The 21,624-nt window shown below is 42.6% G+C and overlaps 1 protein-coding gene across 1 annotated transcript in view; it reads right to left on the bottom strand.

Moving 5' to 3' along the window:
* The window catches only part of ACOXL (acyl-CoA oxidase like), a 536,612-nt gene extending 524,385 nt beyond the window's left edge, over positions 1-12,227 (bottom strand). Inside the window, 1 exon segment of the mRNA XM_043984906.1 lies at positions 11,942-12,227. Coding sequence (XP_043840841.1) covers positions 11,942-12,072 — 131 coding nt within the window. The 5' untranslated portion in view covers positions 12,073-12,227.
* Between the last annotated feature and the right edge of the window lie 9,397 nt (positions 12,228-21,624).

Below are 21,624 nucleotides of genomic sequence, written 5' to 3'. Positions count from 1 at the left end.
TCAGATGCTTTTAAATTCTATCAGAGAATTGCTTCCAAAAGAACACATTTCTGATATGTATTTTTGTTTTTTTGGTTTGTTTTGTTGGTTTGGTTGGGTTTTTGCGGGGAAATGAGGGTTAAGTGACTTGCCCAGGGTCATATAGCTAGTAAGTGTCAGGTCTTTCTCTATCCAGGGCAGGTGCTTTATCCATTGTGCCACCTAGCTGCCCACTCTGATATGTTTTAATGTAATTCAAGGATAGTCATACATAAATTTATTCAACCATATTTCTCCAAGTGGGTTGTAGAACATACTTGGATTTGTCCTCTTTTTATTGGTTTGTAAAGAGGATGCACAACTATTTTCTGTTTATTTCCTATCAATGCCCTGGAAACTTGGGGACATGTAGCTCCCACCGTGTATTACTGAGGGGTTTGCATTATATGATGACAGAGTCCCCTACTTGGCTGTTGAGTCAGAAGAGCTAATGAGTCAGAGGCTTACGATGAGAGTTGATAAAGAGAGATCTCCAATCATCTTCTGAGATATAACTTAATGGATATTTTAAAAGGGTGACCTGCCCCTCTACCTTTTTATCTTCCTTTTGGCTTTGAAAAGTGAAGACTGCTTTGAACTGCCTTCTGAGAGACAGGAAGACACGTATCCCCATTATTTCACCTAGCCTCTGTGTGGCCATAAACCTATACCTGGCTAGATAAGCTTGAGACTAGATTTGGGCTTCCTCTTGCATATTTACATGCCTGTCTAGGTGATTGAACATCCTGAGGTAGAAGTTTCCAAGTGGCCTTGTGAGCTTCAAAAGATCTGGAGGCCTGCAAGAAGTCAGCTCAGCATACACCGAATAGATAGTGTTGCACATTAAAGGAAATGTTTACATTAGGAACAGAGATATATCATAGGTAAGTATATACAAAAAGTCACTTGAGGGAGGAAATGGTTTCAAAGAGTACAGCAACCACTTGCTGTATGCCAACTATGAAGAATACCAACTATAGAATCAAAGAAGGAATTCCAAGGTAGGAAGTGCCAGGAGTTGTGTTATCCCTTTGCCACCTATGTGCATCACTGCCCATGCTTCCTCTGGATACTATGTATATTTTGTCCCAAGATGAAGGGTAGTGGCAGGGAAGGGGACAGGCAGGAAAGAGAAAATGTTTTCTAAGTACTATTGTTACTATGATATTTGAGTAAATGCCTTTGATAAGACCTGTTTGACTCTACTGGCTGATTCTTAATGGGAGGCATTCCCGGTCGGGGCTCAGGGGTTACAGTATAAATATAGCCTTACATACTTACTCCTAGAACCTTTAGAGTATTGAGCTGTCCTTTAGGGAACCCAGTAGTCAAGCATGAATGAAAGTTATGGAAGTCAGATGAGTAACCACAGATGGGGCATTATGTTTTTGGTTTTTTTTTTGGGGGGGGGGGTTTGTTGTTTTTTTTTAAGTGAGGCAATTGGGGTTAAGTGACTTGCCCAGGGTCACACAGCTAGTAAGTGTTAAGTGTCTGAGGCCAGATTTGAACTCAGGTACTCCTGAATCCAGGGCCAGTGCTTTATCCACTGCGCCACCTAGCCGCCCCTGGGGCATTATGTTTTAATTTAGTACGTTGCCAAACATGAATATGTTTAGAAATATATTTAGAAACAGGGTTCCTGTCCTCAAGGAACTTATGATCTATTACAATCTTTGCTTTCATATTCTTGTCCCATAAAGTAGAGGATAGGTATGTTCTTGAAACAGAGGAAATTCTTCCTATTAAAAAATTGAAGAAAAATGTACTTACTATTAATACTTATTTTTTAGAAAATTATTTTAATATAATTGAAAGGAGGTTATGGTCGTGTGGTCTGAGAATAAAGAATAAAGAACCTTAGGGTTCTGGTCAATAAAAGATTCTCCTAAAAACCCATCTCCATTCTCTGCTGCTTGACTCTGCCCTAGAACCCTGGCAAGGGTTGAACACAGGGTGAACTGCAACAGCCAACATTTCTATAGTGTTTTATTATTTACAAAACGCTTTCCTTGCAGCTGAGCACAGCAAGGTTGGGGTTTGATCAGGACAGAGATTAGCAGGTCTATCACCTCCCTCATTCTGAACAATGCTTCTCTCAACGAAACATAAGATGACATTTTGGGGAGGTCATATCACACTGTTAATTCACATTAACCTTAAAGGCCAACAAAAGCTGAAAATCTTTTTTTTTCCCCCAAGTAAAGTCACCAAGTATTTATCAAGTAGCTACTATATGCCAGGTACTGTGCTGAGTGCTGGGGAATGCAATGAAAGACAAAAATAGTTCCTGTCCTCAAGGAGTTCCCAATCTAAGGAGGGAGACAACGAGCAAACAACCATATATATACAAAACAAGTTTTATAGAGGATAAATTAGAGAAAGTCACAGAAGGTAGAATGAGCATTAAGGGAGGATCAAGAAAAGCTTCCTATCGACAGTGGGATTGTAAGTGGGACTTGAAGTCAGGCAACAGAGATGAGGAAGTAAAGGATTCCAGGCATAAAGGACAGCACAGTCTGGTAACATGTCTTATGCAAGGGATGAAGAAGGGGACTGACAGCTTCCTTGCCCAGTGAGATAGGTTTTAGACCAGCCAGGTGGTACAGTGGACAGAACACTGAGCCTGGAGCCATGAGTTCAAATCCAGCCTCAGATACCTTTTAGTTCTGCGACAGTGGGCAAGTCACTTAACTTGTTTGCCTCATAAAAATAGGTTGTGAGGATCAAATGCAATAATAATTGTAAAGCACTTAGCACAGTACCTGGCACACAGTAAACACTATATACATGTTTTTGAAAGTAATAATAAACATTTTTATTTTAAGTTTTGAGTTCCAAATTCTATCCTTCCTTCCCTCTCTCCCCTTTCTCCTCCATAGTTGAAAAGCAATCAGATATAGGTTTTACATGTGAACTTATGTAAAACATTACCACATTAGTCATTTTGTATGAGAAGACTTGAATAAAAGAAAAAAAAGAAAGAAAGTGAAAAATAGCATGATTCAGTCTATGTTTAATTAATATCAGTTCTTTCTCTAGAGGTGGATAGTATGTTTCATTGATAATCCTTTGGGACTGTCTTGGATCATTGTATTTCTGAGGATAGTTAAGTCATTCACAGTTCTTCATCAAACAACATTGCTGTCACTGTGGGCAACATTCTCCTAATTCTGCTCACTTCACTATACATCAGTTCATGTAAGTCTTTCTAGGTCTTTCTGAAATTGTCCTGTTTGTCCTTTCTTATAGCACAATAATATTCCATCACAATCATATCACAATTTATTTAGCCATTCCCGAATTGATGGTCATTCCTCTGATTTCCAATTCTTAGCCACCACAAAAAGAGCTGTTACAAATATTTTTGTACAAAACACTATATACATGTTATTTATTATTCGCTATTGGGGGCAGCTAGGTGGTGCAGTGGATAAAGCACTGGCTCTGGATTCAGGAGGACCTGAATTCAAGTCCGACCTGACACTTGACACTAGCTGTATGACTGGGCAAGTAACCCTAACTGCCCCACAAAAAAAAAAAAGAAAAAAGAAAAAAAGAAAACATTATTATTAGCTACTATCCCCATTTTATAGATGAAGAAGCTAAGTTTCAGAAAGGTTAAGTTGTTTGCCCAAGGTCACACAGCCAGGATCTGAACCCAGCTCTCCTGATTTCAGGTCAATTCAATATGCTTCCATTAAAGCGCTGTGCTAGGGACATCAAAGACAAAAGACAAAACTTTCCTCTACCGAGCTGCCTATCACAAAGAACTTTTCTACCAACCACCCTCATTCTATAGATGAAGAAGCTGATGTTCAGAAGCCTCATTCTCTCCATGGTTACACAGATAGTAAAAATCAAATTCAGGTTTCAAGCCTGGTTTTATGACCACAAACCTTGGGCTTTTTCCACTACACCAGCTGAGTAGGAAGGAAACAAGCATTTATTAATCACCTACTGTCTGCCAGGAACTGTGTTAAGTGCTTTACAACTATAATCTCATTTGAACCTTCTGAGCAACCCTGGGAGGTAAGTGCTCTTTGATGGGGAAGCAAGGATACAGAACTAGAACAGCTCAAGACTAAGGAAATCAGCATGTGGGCCATAGGCAGGGGAGGGTATTTTGCTGAGGGCAGCCAAAATGGTCCCTTTGGCTAACCAGGTTCAAGTGCAAACATCAAGATTCTAACCAAAGGGAGGATGTAGATTAAAAATAAAACAAACAACCCCACCACCATGTTAGCTGGCGTAACGAAAGAAACTATTTTAAAAGCTCAGCTCTGTGACTGTGCCCGTGGGACATCCCACATTTCCACCCCATTAGAGAGAGGACTGAACGAAAGGTCTTAACTTTTCTCTCTTTTCAGACTGAGATGGGAGAAGAAAAGCATTACCAGGGACTGTCTAAAGCTTTCCCTAAGGACTACATGACCCAGGTTATATGCTTTGGAGGAATAAAAAACAAAGTCTATCCTTTCCCTTCCTTCTCTTCTCCCCCTTTCCCCATATATGCAGTATGCTCTAAGAAAAAGTTACTAGAACTACAGATTACTGTAGGCACTGTGGTTTAATGTAAGGATTGATATATCTGGAGTTAGGGGATCTAGGTTCAACCCTTGGATCTGCCATTTAACCTCACTGGGTCTCAGTTTTCCTGTCTGTAAAACAACAAAGTTGTACTTGATAAGCTCATAGGCCTTATCTATGAAGTTAGGCTGTGACATGTGAGTAGAATATGGTATCAGAAAAATGAAATCATATAGTAATCAGCTCCTTGACAAAGTGACACATACAGTAAATTCAATTTTCATTTAGATTGTAATATCAAATTTGATGTTCTATCGGTTTTATTGACAGTTTGCTGATTTTCCAGTACCAACAATAATATGAAAACCCCAGATTTCTAACTGAGAAATGTTTGATTTGAACCTGATAAAACAAGTTATTTGGGGATGAGCAAAACAGGGCAAGATATTACCTTGCACACTGGATGAGTTGGTCCCAAACCCCAAAGAAATGAAGCATAAGAGTTAATAATGAACACTCAGCAGAGAAGTCTAGTGTTTTTTCCCCCACCTATTGCCTTTGTCATTTACAAAGTCCCCTATGTTTAGAGTTGAGGTCTTTGATTTCCTTAAGGCCAGGGACATAAAGACCATAAAGATTATAAGGCACTCACAAAGACAAAGGCACCCGGTTAAATAATCATTTGGCTGGTAACCTCCCCTTTACTGCCAAAGAAGACATCAGCTGACGAGTGTCTTGATAAAGCCCTGAGTGGGGTGATCCATCTTTTTCATGTGGTTGTGCCAGTTTATTTTCACCCTAAATTATTTCATCCCTAGAAGAGAAGCCCCAACTGATTGGAGTTGCCTGAACCTCAGCAGTAATGGAAGATAATAGAATAAAAAGTTGGCCCTTTGACAAGGAGTAGCTTTATGGCACCTTCTCTGCTGCCTCCCTCTTTGCAGCGACAAGAAAACAGCAAAAGCAGTGCTCCCTTTAAGGTTATAGCTGTTATTTGGAAAGGGATGAAATAGTTTCCCTTAATGTCTAGGTTCTCTCCAGCAGTCTGGTGAGTCCTATGCGCCCCTTCTCAGAATAATGACTTTAAGTGCAGAAAAAAAAAATACATAGGACCTCAAAGGAAACCAATTATACTGAGTCACCAAAATATTCATTTTCATAAAACAAGCTCATGAAAATGGGTTAAGAACTCCTTGCTAGGCTATCATAACAACTCCACAAATTAATAAAATCTTGTCATTACAAAAGAAACATCATGAGTGAAAACCACCCCCACAAAACAGTAGGAACCTCAATGAGAATATCATTTTGTTACCATTTTGAAACAATGAATGAAAGGCCATTTATTAAGTATTAAGGGGCTGGAGATGTAAATAGAAGAGGAAGACAGTTTCCACTCCCAAACAGCTCCCATTCTAATGTGTGACATATATAGTTCATCAGTATAGCACATAGTTGATGCACAGCTGACACATTTTCTCCATAAGAACTGCTGGTATTTCGGGGACTCTTGGAGTTAGGGGTGTTGAGCAGTCCTCACCAGGATCTGAAGAAAGGTGTTCTGACCGGCCTGGCACATTCTGCCTCCCATGTCTCCTTCCAGGTGCCTTATTGCTTCAGCTCACTCACTTCCCTGCCCTGTCATTGGTAGTAAGTAGATGTTGATGCAGAGGGTAGATCCTTTCTCTACAAATGTCACTCCCTTGGATGGTCAGTGCCAGGCTGGGCAGATGCTCTGAAGAGTGTTACTATTCCCAGGGCTCTTGTCCTTGCTTTCCCTTCACAAACAATTGATCAGAATTGTTGATAGCGGTGTTGGTAGCAGAGATGGGGCATTTATGAAGTTCCTACTAAGTGTCAGACATTGTACCAAACACTGGGAGTATAAAGAAAGGCTAAAAAACAGTCCCAAATCACAGTCCAATGGGCCCATTAGCTCTACGTGATTTTCCCATGAAGATGTACACACTTCCCCCCCACCCTCCATCACCATATCCAGTACCCTCCTTACACCTCTACAGACATTTCCCCTGCAGCCCTGGTAAGCACCTGTGCCACAAAGCCACCCTCAGTCCCTGCCTGAGGCAAAATGTTGTGGTCTCTATTCAAATATTTATTAGGCATTCATTGTATACAAGGCTTTAAGGAAGAACAATGTAGGATGTCAGAAAGACTAGACTTGGAGTTATAGATTTCGAGCTGCAAGGGATCTGACATCATCTAGCCCAACCCTTTCATTTTACAGATGAGAAAATGGAGGTCAAGAGAGGTTAAGTGACTTGCCTCATGTCACATTGCTAGTAAGTATCTGAGGCAGAATTTGAACCCAAACCCCTTTCAAATCAGGTCTTCCTGACTTTAAAATCCAACAATTTGGGTTCAGCAACTTTTTCTGCAACCTCAGGAAAATGTTTCCTAATTTCTGACCTTAGTTTGTTTCTTTTTTGTAAAATGAGAGGCTTAGGCTGGTTGATCTAAGGCCCCTTTAAAGCCTATGTGAGTGCCACAAAGATAAGACAAGACTGAAATGGTGCTGTGTAACCATCTGTGTAATGCTATCACACAAAAGGTGCGTATAGGTCAGAAGAAGAAGATATTGATGACATTAGGGGTGGCTTTATGGAGGCCAAGTTACTACACGAGGCCTCTATTGGGGTGAATGAGGTCCTTAAGTTTCATTTCAGGACTAACATTACACAACTGCATATGCCATCTTCCTTAGTGCCCAGTATCTTCCTTCTATCACAACCTACTCAAAAAACAGAAGGGAGACTCAAGTGTAAACAACTGGTATCTTAATGGGGATAACAAAAAATTGAAGTTCTAGGTCCTAACTTGTGGGCATCAAGTTGCCTCATAATTACTGAAAACGGGCCTTTATCTAGCCATGTATTATCAGAAGAACACAGGGCCTGAAATCAGGAAGACTCATCTTTCTGAGTTCAAATCTGGCCTCACGCACTTATCAGCTGTGTAACTCTGGGCAAGTTACTTCACACTGTTTGCCTCAGTTTCCTCATCTGCCAAATGAGCAGGAAAAGATAATAGCAAACCACTCCAGTATCTCTGCCAAGAAAACCCCAAATGGGGTCACAAAAGTTGGACACGACTGAAACAACTGAACAACAACACTATCTCAAAGGCTATTAATAATAAGGCAACTACTAACACGTGGGTGGGTCTGTGAAATGTTTTGACATTTAAAAAGTTGGAAGGTCATGCAGGGAAAAGGAACCCAAGGACTTTTTTCCCATTTGAAACCTTGGAAACACATGCCCGAGATAAAGAACAGAGTTTCTACTATAGAATTCAAGAGATAGGGGAGAGGACTGTACCCCTTCATGTGACAATGCCCACCACTTCTTGTCCTTAACCAAATCTACATAAACCCAGCCCAAATGCCATAAATTTAGTTCCAACTGATCTTTGTCTTTAGAAAACTTGGAGAGGGAAAATATGTCATTAAAATAAGTAGGAGAGAAAGGCAAGAATTTGTAATGGGGGTACCTCTATAAAATATAACTAAAGTGATTGATTACATTTGACAGTGGCTGATGGAAAGCTATCCCCAACACTTCTTTCACCTTGTACATGATTCTCATTTACCAGGTTTAGTTTCTTTAGTTTTCTCCTACAGATTTTTTGCCTTTTGCATTTAATGACTTATCCATTATTTTCCCCACAACTTTTCTGAGAAAAATACTGAAAAGTTCATTGAATTTTTTTTTACTTCTTTCTAAAAGCTGCTTCAAGATTCTAGTAGGTTGAAAAAAATTAAGGCAAAATCAGGAAGTTTAATTTTTCAGTGCCTAAAAGAACTTTCCTTTGTGTAGTCATCTATCACCCTGGCATGGTTTTCAAACTTCAGAATTTCACTGAATGTAATGGAAACAAACACTTGGGTAACTCTTCCATATATTAAGATCTGCCTCTCATCATTCATGGAAAACTTTTCCACTTATATGTATGTGTATATATATATGTATATAATATATGTATATATTAGTCAGTCTGACTTAATGAATAGTGTTGGGCTTGCCAAGACTTGGGTTCAAATCCTACTTCTAACAGGAGTTACTGGACGTGTGAAGGCATGTGACTTAACCTTTCTGTGCCTTAGGCAACTCCCTAGGACTTATTTATACTAAGATATCCAGGGGCTGAAGCAGCCCAACACCTGGAACTCATAGGCTAACCAAATCACAGTCCCTTCCTGTAGTATTTGCATATATGCATCATCCTATAATGTTGACTTAAAATGGAAAATGATTTCTTCCTAGCAGGGCTAGACTGGGATATCCTCCAGAAATCACTGATCTGGATTCTCATCTCATAGGAGGGAGATTATACAGTATTGGCAGATTAATTAAAATAGAAACAAGATGTATTTCTTTTGCTGTTTCCAAAATAGAAATGCCGATTGTTACCTGCTACCTAAAAGTGTGTTCCGGAAGCCACTCATTTGACCTAGCACATACATAGTCCAATACTGGTTGGCTCTCTATAAGCATCTTCCACAGTCACCCTCATGGAGTCAGAGGGGTAAAGTGGAAAGAGCTCTGAATTTGGAGTCACAGGCAATGGTTCCAAGTTGCAGTGCTGGCATTTACTAGCAGTATGATTTTGAGTACGGCACTTTACCTTCTTGGGCCTGCTTTTCTCTATCTGTAAAAGTAAAGGGGTTAAGTATTTGGAATTGAGGACCCAGGTTCAAATCCTGACTCTGCCCATTTACTACCTATGTCACCTTGGGCAAGTTAAACTCTCTGGGCCTCAATTTCCACATATATAAAACCAGGGGTTTGAATGAGATGACCTCTAGGATTTCCTCTAGCCCTAAATCTGTGACACTATGGATGGATGGGATTATTTCAGCCTCATGATTTTACCTTGCTTTAAGCTTTGTAGTCCTTGATGGGCAGGTGAGACAAAACTTCTTTGATGAAATTATAGGCAGAGCAGGGAGACAGTCTCTATTGGAGAGGAGGGGGAGGGATTTGGACTGGTGCTCTCTTCTGCCAACTTCTCTGAGGACCCTGTGTTCCCTTGGAGAGTAGATAAGTGAACTGAACCATTAATGGGGCATGACTGCTACTGCTGCTGCTGCTGGACAGGCAGATGGTAGAACCTTATATCTGAGCAGTGCCAGGGTCTTGGGGCATCTCAATAATGCCTTTTATAATCTTCCTATATGATGTAATCAATGTAAACTATAACATGACTATGTTTTCTTGGGGGTCCTATGGAACAGGGAAAGCAATAAGAATCTTAATGAGAAGTAAGGGAGGAGCAATACCTAACTAGGGTTGGAGATTTTCCTGGAGCAAATCTCTACCTAGGGTCAAAATTAACAAGCCCGAATTGGAAAGTTTGTTAAACATTATATTCAAACGATCCTTTTATATTTTAAAACCCTACCCCCCCCCAAACCTAGAAGAATCTGGGCCAAGATGGGGAAGGGAAGGAGGGAGAGAAGTTGCACTTATAACCACTTCTTAAATAATCAATAGTGTCTAGGAATTGAGCCTTTACTGTGAGAAAAGTACCTACAGAGCCCTCCTACTTCAGGTGAGGTGTATTCTCTATTCTCTGTCTTCACACGTGGGATTCAAAAATCTCATCTCAGTTGTACTTATTAAAAAGGAAGAAAGCACAGAGTCTGGATTGGTAAAGACCAGAGAAGAATGTAGGAGAGAAATCAGGTTAAATATGTTACAGGGCTTGGGGAGGGGGAAAAGAGGATGGTGGAGAAAAGCCAGGGTGGATGAAGGAGGAATTTGGCAGGGCTTGCTATCCTCCCACAGTTCCCCTAAGTTGCCCTTCGCCACTATTAGAGTGCATTCCTCTGTGCTTCAGCTTGGAGCAGAAGCTTGGAGATAATACTTTAGAGAGGCGGAGTCAAGGTGAATGGGGGTCTGCCTAGCACTGTGCTACTCCACTCTACCAGAGCCAAGCCCACCCCAAACACGGCCCACCACATCACCACCATCATCACTCTTCCCCAAAGCAAAATTCACTGCCCTCCGTCCCACTCTCCAAGTGATATCACTCTGTGATAAAGGAGTTCATGATGAAGTAGGTACCTCCGGAAGCTGCAATTAACTGGAGCTTTCTTCAAATAAGAAATCCACAAAAGGAGTGATTCTAATGATCGGTATTTGCAGAGAATGTGGACTAAGAGGACAAACTGGGTGCAGGCAGTTCTCCTGCCCTGGTTCAATCATATCAGGCCACATCAATTTTCCTTCTCTGCCTACTGCCTGCCTAAATGTTACTGGGAACTTAACTCCATCACCGAAACGCAGTGCCTTAAGTACCTCATCAATATTGCCTATCTGGCCTTAGTCCACCCTTTCCCCAGCACATCGCATGTGTAAACTCAGTCCCTGAGCAGGACCAGCGCCCTCCCCACTCTAGCCAGTCATAAGACTGTCGTCCTGAGGACTTTGCCTACACCTCTTAGGTCCAAGCTACTTTATTCCTTGGTTCTTTGCCCCTCTTCAATACCGGTGATTGAGCACGGCTTAGGATGCTTTCATTAAGTGAGCAATTGAGGACTCAGTGGCAATCAGTGGGAAGCTAAGTCCTCTCAACTTAGCAGGTGAGTTACATTCATCATAGGGGGAAAGGGAAAGGAGTTAAGCCAGCATCCAATCCCTCTAAAAGCAGGAATGAATGACGCCGGCACATCTTTCCTGTCACAGAGACTTGGAGAGATGATCCAATCCTTTCTTCGGCAGCCGATTTACCTCACCAAACCCATCTCATTCCCCAAAGAGCCTGGGCCATTGTTCAGTATCTTCAGAGCAAGTTCCTCCCTCTGTAAAAACCAAAAATTCCTTCCCTGACACATAACCCAAATCCTCAACTTCCCCGGAGTGTGGCTGAACCTCGCTCCCGGCAGTAATCAAGCTCACATTCCAGACGGGGAGCTGGTCTGGTTCCACCCCGAGCCAAGATCAGACACACACAGAGAGGAGGGCTTTGCGAATCCCCCGGCTCCCGAGAGCTTAGTAGACAAAACAAGGGAGGGGAGAAGAAAAGGCCCCGGAGCTTTCACACCCTCCTCCCTCCGCCAATTTCCACCCTCCGGTTTGGGGAAAGTGGGAGCTCCGGCTACCGTTCACCTGGGAGAGAAGGGTACCTGCTGGCAGTTCGACAGCAGGTATTGCGGCAGCTGTCCCTGAGGCTGGGGAAGGCTGACGGGGGGCAACAGCTGCTGCCATCGAGAGGGAGTGGGGATCAGCTTTGGCTCGGGGGGCCGTGGGGAGGAGCGAGGCACGGAACAACGGGGAGAGAGACAAGACAGCCCGGCGTGGGGCGGGCTGCTCGGAGAGAGCGGGGAGTGAGCATCAGGGGCAGCCGCAGGGGCTCGCACGGCTAGGGAGAAAGGTACCTCTGCCAGAAGAGGGGACAAGCGGCCAAGAGCCTGCGCAGTTCGTTCTTCAGCCTCCAGAAATCCCCATCCAGGTATCTGTGCAAGGAGGAGTCGCCCAGTCCCAAGTCCCGGGCGGGCTCCGGCTCCATTGTGCTGTTTTGCCTTAGGAGGCTTGGGCGGCTGTGGCTGCGCCCGCAGTCGCGGCTCTAGGCGCCTTCACTCACGGGCTCGCTCGGCCCCTCCTCGCCACCTGCTGACGGCTTCGCGGCTGCAGCGGCCCGGAGCCCCACGGCCTCCAGCTGCTCCAGATGCACCAGCTGCAGCGGGGGCGGCGGCGGCGCCGGTGACTAGGACATCGCCGTATTGCCGCCTCTCCCCGGCCCACTCCACGTCACGTGGGTGACAGGCACATTTCCCCCCCCCCAATTTCTTGCCAGGAAGCTCACCCATTTCCCCTTGTTCCTCACCTCTCCCGACCCCTTCTTTCACATCAACCTCTCTCCTCTTCTCTCCCTAAAAGCCTCCCTTTCTCCATTCATTTCCACTTCTTACTTCGCCCCAACTCCCAGGCTATCTGCTCCCACCACTTATTCATAATCCCCTCTAGGTGAGGGGAGGGGGAGGCACTGACCAAAACAAGTGCTCAGCCACCTGCAGGAGCTGGGTGCTGAGCTACGAAGCCCTGCTTTAACTTGTGGTGGTTGTCAGGACTGAATGAAATATACTTGAAGCTCTTAGAAACCCTACTCTATGTGTCTGAGATGATGCTCATGATGGTGGTCATCAACTACCCTTTCCAGAGCATCCTTGCTCTTTCCAGACAACGAAGAGTTTGTGCTATCCTAAAAGCAAAAGGGTGCGTCCCACTCACAGCAGAACCTCAAGTTAGCTTTGCCTCCCTCCAATGGAATTTTTTTTTATGAGGCAATTGGGGTTAAGTGACTTGCCCAGGGTCACACAGCTAGTAAATGTTAAGTGTCTGAGTCCGGATTTGAACTCAGGTACTCCTGACTCCAGGGCTGGTGCTCTATCCACTGTGCCATCTAGCTGCCCCTCCAATGGAATTTCTATTTCATCCGTCCACAATTTCCAAAGCAACCTGAGGCTACAGAAAAAAAGGGGTGGGAGGTAGGGGGCTCAGCTGAAGTCCTTCTTAAAATAAGCTTTAATGGGCCCAGGCTGAGCTTGAGCACCCACAGTTTAGAATTTTAGGGAAGGAAGATGAGATAGGAAGAGGAAAGGGAAGGTTGAGCCATTGTGGCTAACAAAGGCTCTTGTGTTGTTGTTTTTAATATACGGGACTCAGAAAATTCACTTGGTATGAAGGATGTTCCTGTTGTTTGTGGCAAATTCCTATTAAAACAGGAGAAAACTCAACCAAGGCAAGCAAGCACAGCCCTTCTTTTCTTTACTTTTCTTTCTCATTGGAGATTTGACCAGTACCCACACTCTGCCCTGCCCTGCCTCCTAGGCAGGCCTCAAACTGTTCTAGATAACTGATCATGAGGAGAGCAGGGCTGCCTACTTCTTTCTCCCTCCTACAGTTCTCTGACTCTAACTCAGACTCCACCTTCTCCTAAAGACCTATCTGGTACCTCTTGAAAGCTTCTCCAGCAGAATTTAGCACTACCTTAATCAGACATTCCTAGTGGATGGAGGGAAAGATTTAGAGAAATTTAGAAAGGGATAAAGGCTGTGCCAAGCAGCTGGCTAAGAAAACCAGGAGATAAGTCCAAGACTTAGATTACAGTTAATAACTCATAATGGGTTTATGAGATTCTTCTTTACCCAATAAGAAAAGGCAGATAGGTAGGTCTAGGATGTTAGTCTCCTGATTCCCAGTCTGATGCTATCATCACAGAACTTTGCTTTGTTTCTAGATTTAAAGGCAAATTTACTTTCCTTTTTCTTCCTGGTTCGAATTTTGTTCCCTTAACTTGCATATGATGTACACACACTGTTCATCTTCAAGGTGGTATCACAGATTGTGTGGGGGTGTGTTTGAAAAGACCAGCACTGTTTTCATGTTCAACATAATAAAAATTATCTTATTTGGAACTGACTTGCAGAGGCTGGCCTGCTCTGCCCTTCTGCTTCTTAGACTCAGCAGTTCTTCAATGTTTGTTGAAAACAGCTTGCCTGCTGCTGCTGCTGCTCACCAGGCTGCTCTGTCTGACACTCCTGTTAGCCAGCAGTTTCTGGCTATGCAGTTCAATGAGTTTTTTAAGTGCGTCATCCAATTTAAAGAGTTAAATCAATCCCCTCACTTCTAATCCTATACCTCATCTCCTGAGAGTACCTTGCCTCTCTCCAATTCATTGGCTGCTTCAGCTAGATCTCTCACTGCAGGAATCTACTCCCTTCTCACCTTTGTCTTTACAAAACCTTCAGGACTCAGCTCAGGTGCACCTTCTAGAAGAATCCTTTCCTGATACCCTAAGTGGGTAGCATTCTCTCTTTCCTTCCCAAATGATCATATCTTTATCATCTGTTTATATGTTGCATCTTCCACCCCCAGGAGAATGTAAACTCCTTGAAGACACTGCTAATCACTGGGGGTACAAAGAAAGGCAAAAAATAGCCCCTGCTCTCAGAGAGCTCTCAGTCTTAAGGGGAAACAATAGGAAAACAAATATTACAAACAAGCCACATAAAAGGGATTGGGAAAGGCGTCCTGTAGAAGGGGAGACTTCAGTTGTTACCTGAAAGAAGCCAGGAGGCAGAGGGGAGGAGGGGGAGAATTCCAGGCATTGGCACTAAGAGGAGAACATGCCTGGAGCTGGGAGTCTTCTTCAGGGGACAGCAAAGAGGCCGGTGTCAGTAGATCAGAGCACTTGAAGTGGGGAGGGGGGTGGGTTCAGGAGGTGGAAGGTGGAAGACTAAAAAGGTTGGAGGGGGGAATAGGTTATGAAGGGCTTCAAATGCCAAACAGAGCATTTTGTATTTGATCCTGGAGGTAACAGTCACTGGAGTTACTGAGTTAGGGGGCAGGGGAGAGGGAAGGGTATGAGGGATAGGGTCGGACATGGGCTTTAAGAAGATCGTTTTGACAACTGAGAGAGAACGGACTGGATCGGGGAAGGACTCGTGGCAGGGAGACAACCCTTCCAACAGTGAGGTGACGAGGGCCCACACCTCAGGGTGTGGACAGTTTCAGACGAGAGAAGGGGGCATATGTGAACAAAATTATGAAGTTAACATAACCTAAATCCCAATGCCAATTGGCACGGGACTCTTTCTTTATTGGTGAAGAGCCATGTCCCCTGTCTAGGTGAGGGGCAGCTTGGAGTTTGCAAAGCAGTAGAGAAGAGAGCTCAAGGCTCTTTAGTCTCTTTCATCTCAGTACATGCTAACCCAGCTATGTTGTCTTTTGGAGCTCTGCATTTGCTGTGAGTGCTTCTGGCTTTCAGAGAGAAGAGATGATGCCAACCCCATTCCAAGTTGCTAAAGGGAAAATAAGATGCTAGGAATTAGCTGCCATGAGAGGAGCTAGTACTTTCCATCATGTCCTTATCCATATTGGGGAATTTTCCCTTGGGTGAGACCTGAAGACTGACTGACTCTCTCTCTCTCTCTCTCTCTCTCTCTCTCTCTCTCTCTCTGTTTCTCCACTGATCTGAGACAGCTCCTTCACTCTGTTGTCTGCTATATATTCTTTTACGTATATTTTCTCTGACTTCTGTTCTGCTATCAATTTAGATAAATGGGTTTGTTATGTGTTATATATGTGTATATATATATATATATACACACATATATGTTCATGGTGAAACTGGTATGTTGTGGGAAGGGATCAAACCTTGGATATAGAACTTGGTGTCCCTCCTTTCCCCGTTAATGAAGAGCAATGACAAGTTTAACTCAAGACTGAAAACCACATCCCCTAATCTAACAATATTTAAGGGAGCAGATATAATTCTAGCCGGCTACCCCTTCTCTCTGAAGGGAGCAGAGTGGCCAAGCTTCTGACCCAACTTCCCCATTCCCTTTCTGGCAGGAACTTGTCTCCCTTGGAGAAGAGTGGAGGAGAAGGAGCTAGAGATGTCTATTCTGCCTCCTTTGAGCTATGTACATGATGCCCCATGCTACATCTGGGGGACAGATAATAGCAACAGATTGGATGGGGATGGGGAGAGAGCGAGGAGCCAAAGGTGATGCCTAAGTTGCTTGGGCACTGGGAGGGTGGTGTAGTGCTCAACAGTAAAAGGGCAATTTGGAAGGGAAGAGGGTTTGAGGGGATGAGTTCCATTTTGGACATGCTGAATTTAGGATGTCTACTGAACATCCACCAAGATGTCTGAAAGGCAGTTGGAGAGGCAAGACTGAAGGTCAGGAGAGAGACTGGGACTGGATAAGTAAATCTGACCATAGAGCACAATGCCCAGGGCTTCATGCCTGTTGAACTAGGCTCGAGTTGTCCTTGGTTGAAAGAAGAAGAATCAAAGCACTTTACAAATATTACTTCGTTTTGTCCTCACAACAACTCGGGGAGATAGGGGCTATTATGATCCTCCTTGTACGGCCCAGAAAACTGAGGCAAGCAGAGGTACACAGCAAGGATCTGAGGCAGAATTTGAACTCAGATCTTCCTGACTCCAGGCCCAGCCTTCTATCCACTGTACTATCCAGGCACCTGTTCTGAATGAGTGAATGAGCTCTTAATATGCCCTAGGCACTATGCTAAGCTATACCTGCTCACAAGGTATTCACATTCTTATAAGGATGATGACATACATAGGAGATTTCAGCTATAAGTCAGAAGGAAAGGTCTCATGGTCCTTAGGGTACAGCTGCGAAATAGGTGGTAATGAATCTTCTTTAATGTTGTTTCCACTGACAAAGTCTTATCTGTTTCTGTTTTTGAACCATATAACAGTGCCAAGGACTTTGGTAACAAGAACTTTCCTTTCTGTGTATTCAGAAGCTATGGGTGCTGAAGAGGTCAGGGTTGAAGCACCTGCAGGAGTGATTGCCAGGTTGTATCTCTGTAGGGGGTGCTTCCCAGAATGACAGCCACTAGTAGGTTTCTGGGTCACTGTTGATTAGATCTGCTGGTCATTTAATGCCAAATAGAGCCTTTAAAAGATGTTAATGACGATTCTCCTCAAGACAGTGACCAGGAACAGAACAACCCTGACCTCTCATAACTACTCTAGCAAAGATGAACAAAAAGCGCCAAACCAAGTCATGACAGAAGAATCCAAGGACATACAGAGAGTGGACTTTTTCAGCCCAGGTCTACACAAGAAGCTTTTGGACACTAGGGAAAGAGTACACTCACAAAAGGCTAGGAACCAGTAGCACAGTGCATAGAAGCCTTCCAGTTCATGGACCAGGATCTACAGAGTAATGACTGGCTTCTGCAACTCCATCACTCAGACCCCAGATCAGACGCTGGATGCCTGTGGAACTCATCCCAGAAGGACAATAATTAGTCCATGCCTTAGATCAGACCATGCTGGTGTAGTACAATTCCTTCTCAAAGTGCATAAAGCCTGGCCCTGACATAGTCCAATTCAGGAAGTAAGGCTGGATAATGGAATAAACAGAAGAAAATACTGCTGATTGTATGTATGTAAGTATGTATATATGTCTGTGTGCATGCATGCGTATGTGCATATGTACATAGCATATGCATATGTACATGCATATAAATGGAGCCAACAAGGCCTTAGACACAAACCCATCATAATAACTCCATATCATAGAAAATAACAAACTGACATAAGCTCTACCAGAATTCCTGAAAACGATGTAAGAGTTTTAAAATATTATAACTTAAAAGAGTGGAATAAAAATAAACATATATCTTAGTTCAGCAGGTAGAAAATCTCACTCAGGTAACAGACTTCTTGAGAATTAGGTTGGACAAAACATAAATCAGTAATTGCATGAAACAAAAAGAAATATTAGAACACTGAAAGTATTTCCTATGAGGCAGCTAAGTGACATCAAATTCTAGATCTAAAGTCAGGAAGACATGAATTCAGATCAGGCCTTAGACCCTTACTAGCTGGGAAAGTCACATAACCTCTGTCTTCCTCAGTTTCCTTATTTATAAATAATAGCACCTACCTCCCAAGGTTGCTATGAGAATCAAATGAGAGAATAATTGTAAAGTACTTACTACAGCATCTGGCACATAGTAGGTACTTAATAAATGTTTGTTTCCTTCCTTCCTATCAAGAATAATTAACCTGAAAAACATGTAAAAGACAGATAATATAAGAATCATTGAATTACCTGAACCCGTGGTCACAAAAAAAATAAACAACAACAACAACCCAAGCTAGACACCCTATTTCAAAAAATCTTAAATGAACACTACCCAGCCTTAGGGCAAAATGAAAAAATACACCAATCATGTCTTGAGAAATACTCCAAAATTTAAAATCCCAGGAATGTCAGGGACTTCCTAAAAATCATGAATTTAGAAAAGTTCTGAACACTACATTTCTTTTTTTCTCTTTTTTATTTTGGGGGCAATGATGGTTAAATGACTTGCCCAGGGTCACACAGCTAATAAGTGTCAAATGTCTGAGGTCAAATTTGAACTCAGGCCCTCCTGAATCCAGGGCCAGTGCTTTATCCACTGGACTACCTAGCTGCCCCCTGGACACTATATTTCAAAAAATCCTAAATGAAAACTGTTCATAGCTATTAGGATCAGAAGAAAAAGGGAAGATCCATGTACAAACCCCAGAAAGAAATCCCAAAAGGAAAAATGCAAGGACTGTCATAACCAAAATCCAGAGCTACCACATGAGGAAGCATCCAGGAAGAAGAATTCATGTACCAAGGGACCAGAGTCAGAATCACAGAAAACCTGGAAACTTCTACATTAAATAAGAGAAGATCTTTGAATATGACATTCTGAAAGGCAAAAGATACAGGTTTCAACAACCAAGAATGATACCCTGAAAAGGCTAAATTTAATTCTTCAGGGGAAAAATGGGATTTTGATGGCATAGAGGGCATTCAAGCATTTCTATTAAAAGACCAGAACTGAGTAGGAACTTTGGAATACAAATACAAAAGTCCAGGGAAACCTAAAAAGACAGATATATTTGAGCAATTTGATAAGGCTCTATAATAGTGTTAATTCCATTGTGGAGGGGAAATGCAGTCTCTTCTGTGGAAATTTATTTTGATTTGGGGACCCTACCTTTGGGCTGAGATTAGAAAGCCTTAGGCCCTCAGGGTCTCTTCTGCGTGGGAGGTGCTGGTGCCCTTCCCCCTCTGCTTCAGCTGAGCCAAAAAGCCCCGTGGGCTGTACAAGATGCCAGGTCAGACAGCTGGGGGGAAAAAGCCCCCAGCTCCCTCCAACCTGAGCGGGGGTATCTGAGAGAGGCTGGGCTCTGGTGTAGCATATGAGGCTCGAGCGTACCCCTGGCTAGCAGATTAGCTTGGTGTGTGGGTGCAGGAAGCTCCAAGATTTGAGTGGAGACAAGGAAAGATATATATATAGAGAGAGAGACCTGGGGGTTAGACCCAGGGGGGCTGCTGATGGGATGGACAAGATAGAGAGGCAAGAGGTGGCTGACGAGATTAGAAAGACTGGAAGGGCAGAAGAAGACAGACAGGGGGCTACAAGGACGCAGGAGAAGACGAGCAGGACTAGGAGCAGAGAAAAGAGAGGCCGAAGGGCAAACTGATGGAGCAGACAGACAGAAGGTCGGTGAGAGAGAAACACAGAGGTTCAGCAGTGGCAGTAAGGAGAGGAAAGTTAGAAGCAAGGGGATTTACAAGGTGAAAGGGGCTCGGAGTTAGAATAAAGGACCTGAGTGCCCTAAGGCAAAAAAAGTTTGAGGCACAGCAGGTGGGAAAGAGATGCAGTAGAAAGAGACATACTGCAATGCAGTCAGGTTGTACATTTTATTTCCTTGTATTTTAATTTTAAATAGTATCTCATAAATAAACTCTGATTTGATTATTTAGTTAAGAGGCTTCTTAATCTTTTGCTTATCAATAGTGGAGTAGTATGGTGGAACTTTATAAACGGCCCAGATTAAATTAACAGCAATCAGATAGCCAAACAGTCAAAACTCCCCAGATTAGTCACCCCAGTCAGATTAGCCCCCAAATTAGCCCTAGTCATCAAAAATATTTTCACATTAGAATGGCAACCACGAAGGGACTTACGGCCCAATTATAATTTCTCTAAGCTTATAATTTTTCATATAATCATAATTTTTCATAAATCCAATTATATAATTTTTTCCAGGTTAGATTAACTAATTATTAATTTTTTTACACTTCAGAACCATAAAGTTTCATCAAGGGGTTATTGAGCAAGTTAAATAAGAAAAAGGGGTGTGTGTGTATGTGTTTGTGCGTGCGTGTGTGTGTGTGTGTGTTGTGTGTGTTGGGAGGGAGTTTTCTGAGAGTTTTAAGAGGGCAAAGAGAAAGGATGATAAAAGGAATATAGTAGAAAGGAGGAAAACGGGTAGAACTTGCTATTTTTCATAATTGGGGTGAATGAGAAGGAAGAGCATATATACAAAATGGAGAAAGGTGTACCAGGAGCAGGAATCAGATAAAAATCACAAACACACACACACAAAGTTTCAGGTGGAAATATATCAAACTCAACAGGAGAAAAAATTGACACTCAAGAAATGACGGAGAGGGAAGCTGAGAGGGAAAAGAATACCAGGAAGAGAATAGTAAAAACACAAATTTCCTGATCCCAAAGGAAAGATTAAAAGGAAAATGAAAAAAATCATAATTTAAAGGGAGTCCTCACCAACTGGGGGAGAGCTATGTGAATGTAATGAAATATTATCAGACCATAAGAAATTATGAGAAAAGACTATTTTAGTGTGCTAAGTAATAGGAGGAAACAGAAGTGAACAGAGCCAGGACAACAAGTTATGAAAGGACAATGCAAGATTTAAGATGTCTGATCATGGCAATAACCACTCAAGTCTGTACAATAAAGCACATTATCTACCTTTCTGACCAAGAGGAGATGTACTTAAGGTGTAGAATGAGTTACACATTTGGGGGCATGGCCATTGTATGGATTCATTTTGCTACAATGCTGTTTTTTTCTTTCCTTCTTGGTTTTTAACTGGTGAAAAAAGTTGGAGGTGGAGAAATTCACAAGTGACATACACACGCAAAAAAAGAGAGAGCAACTGAAACTTTTTTTAATGCACAGAAGAGAACAGAAGGAAGTTAAGAAGCCCAGACAAGCAAGATACTTTTGAAAGTAACATGTAGAATTTATTATATTCTTTTTTTAAAGGAAGTGGGATGAAATGGAGATTAATGGTTTCATATAAAACCATCTTTTTGTGTTACATGGAAATGCTTTCTGTTAGACCTGACACCAGCATTCTGTTAGTTTAGGCTTGATTTGGAGATGAGATGAGACACTCATAAGCTATTGGAGACTTAACAAAATGAGGTTTACCTTGCCCTAACTAACAAGAATATGCAAAAAATATATGATCACACTTAGCTTCAATGGATTCAGTCTCACTCATCTCCAAATAGAAACTCATCTGGTCAATAGTGCAAGATAGGTTGTCTTCAAGTTGGAAGGGTCCTTACTCCACTATGATGGTGATGGATTTCAGGAAGGCATTGTCTGATCCAATCTCTCTCTCTCTCAATAGATCTCTAATTTACCAAGCCTTTCCCAAAAACATTAGATTTAATCCTTGATCCTTCTCCTTGGCTCAAATAATTATTTT

This window comes from Dromiciops gliroides, chromosome 2 (assembly GCF_019393635.1).
Source record: "Dromiciops gliroides isolate mDroGli1 chromosome 2, mDroGli1.pri, whole genome shotgun sequence".
Lineage (NCBI taxonomy): Eukaryota > Metazoa > Chordata > Mammalia > Microbiotheria > Microbiotheriidae > Dromiciops > Dromiciops gliroides.
Note: the sequence above shows the minus strand (reverse complement) of the source record. Positions and strands in the feature narration are given on the sequence as shown.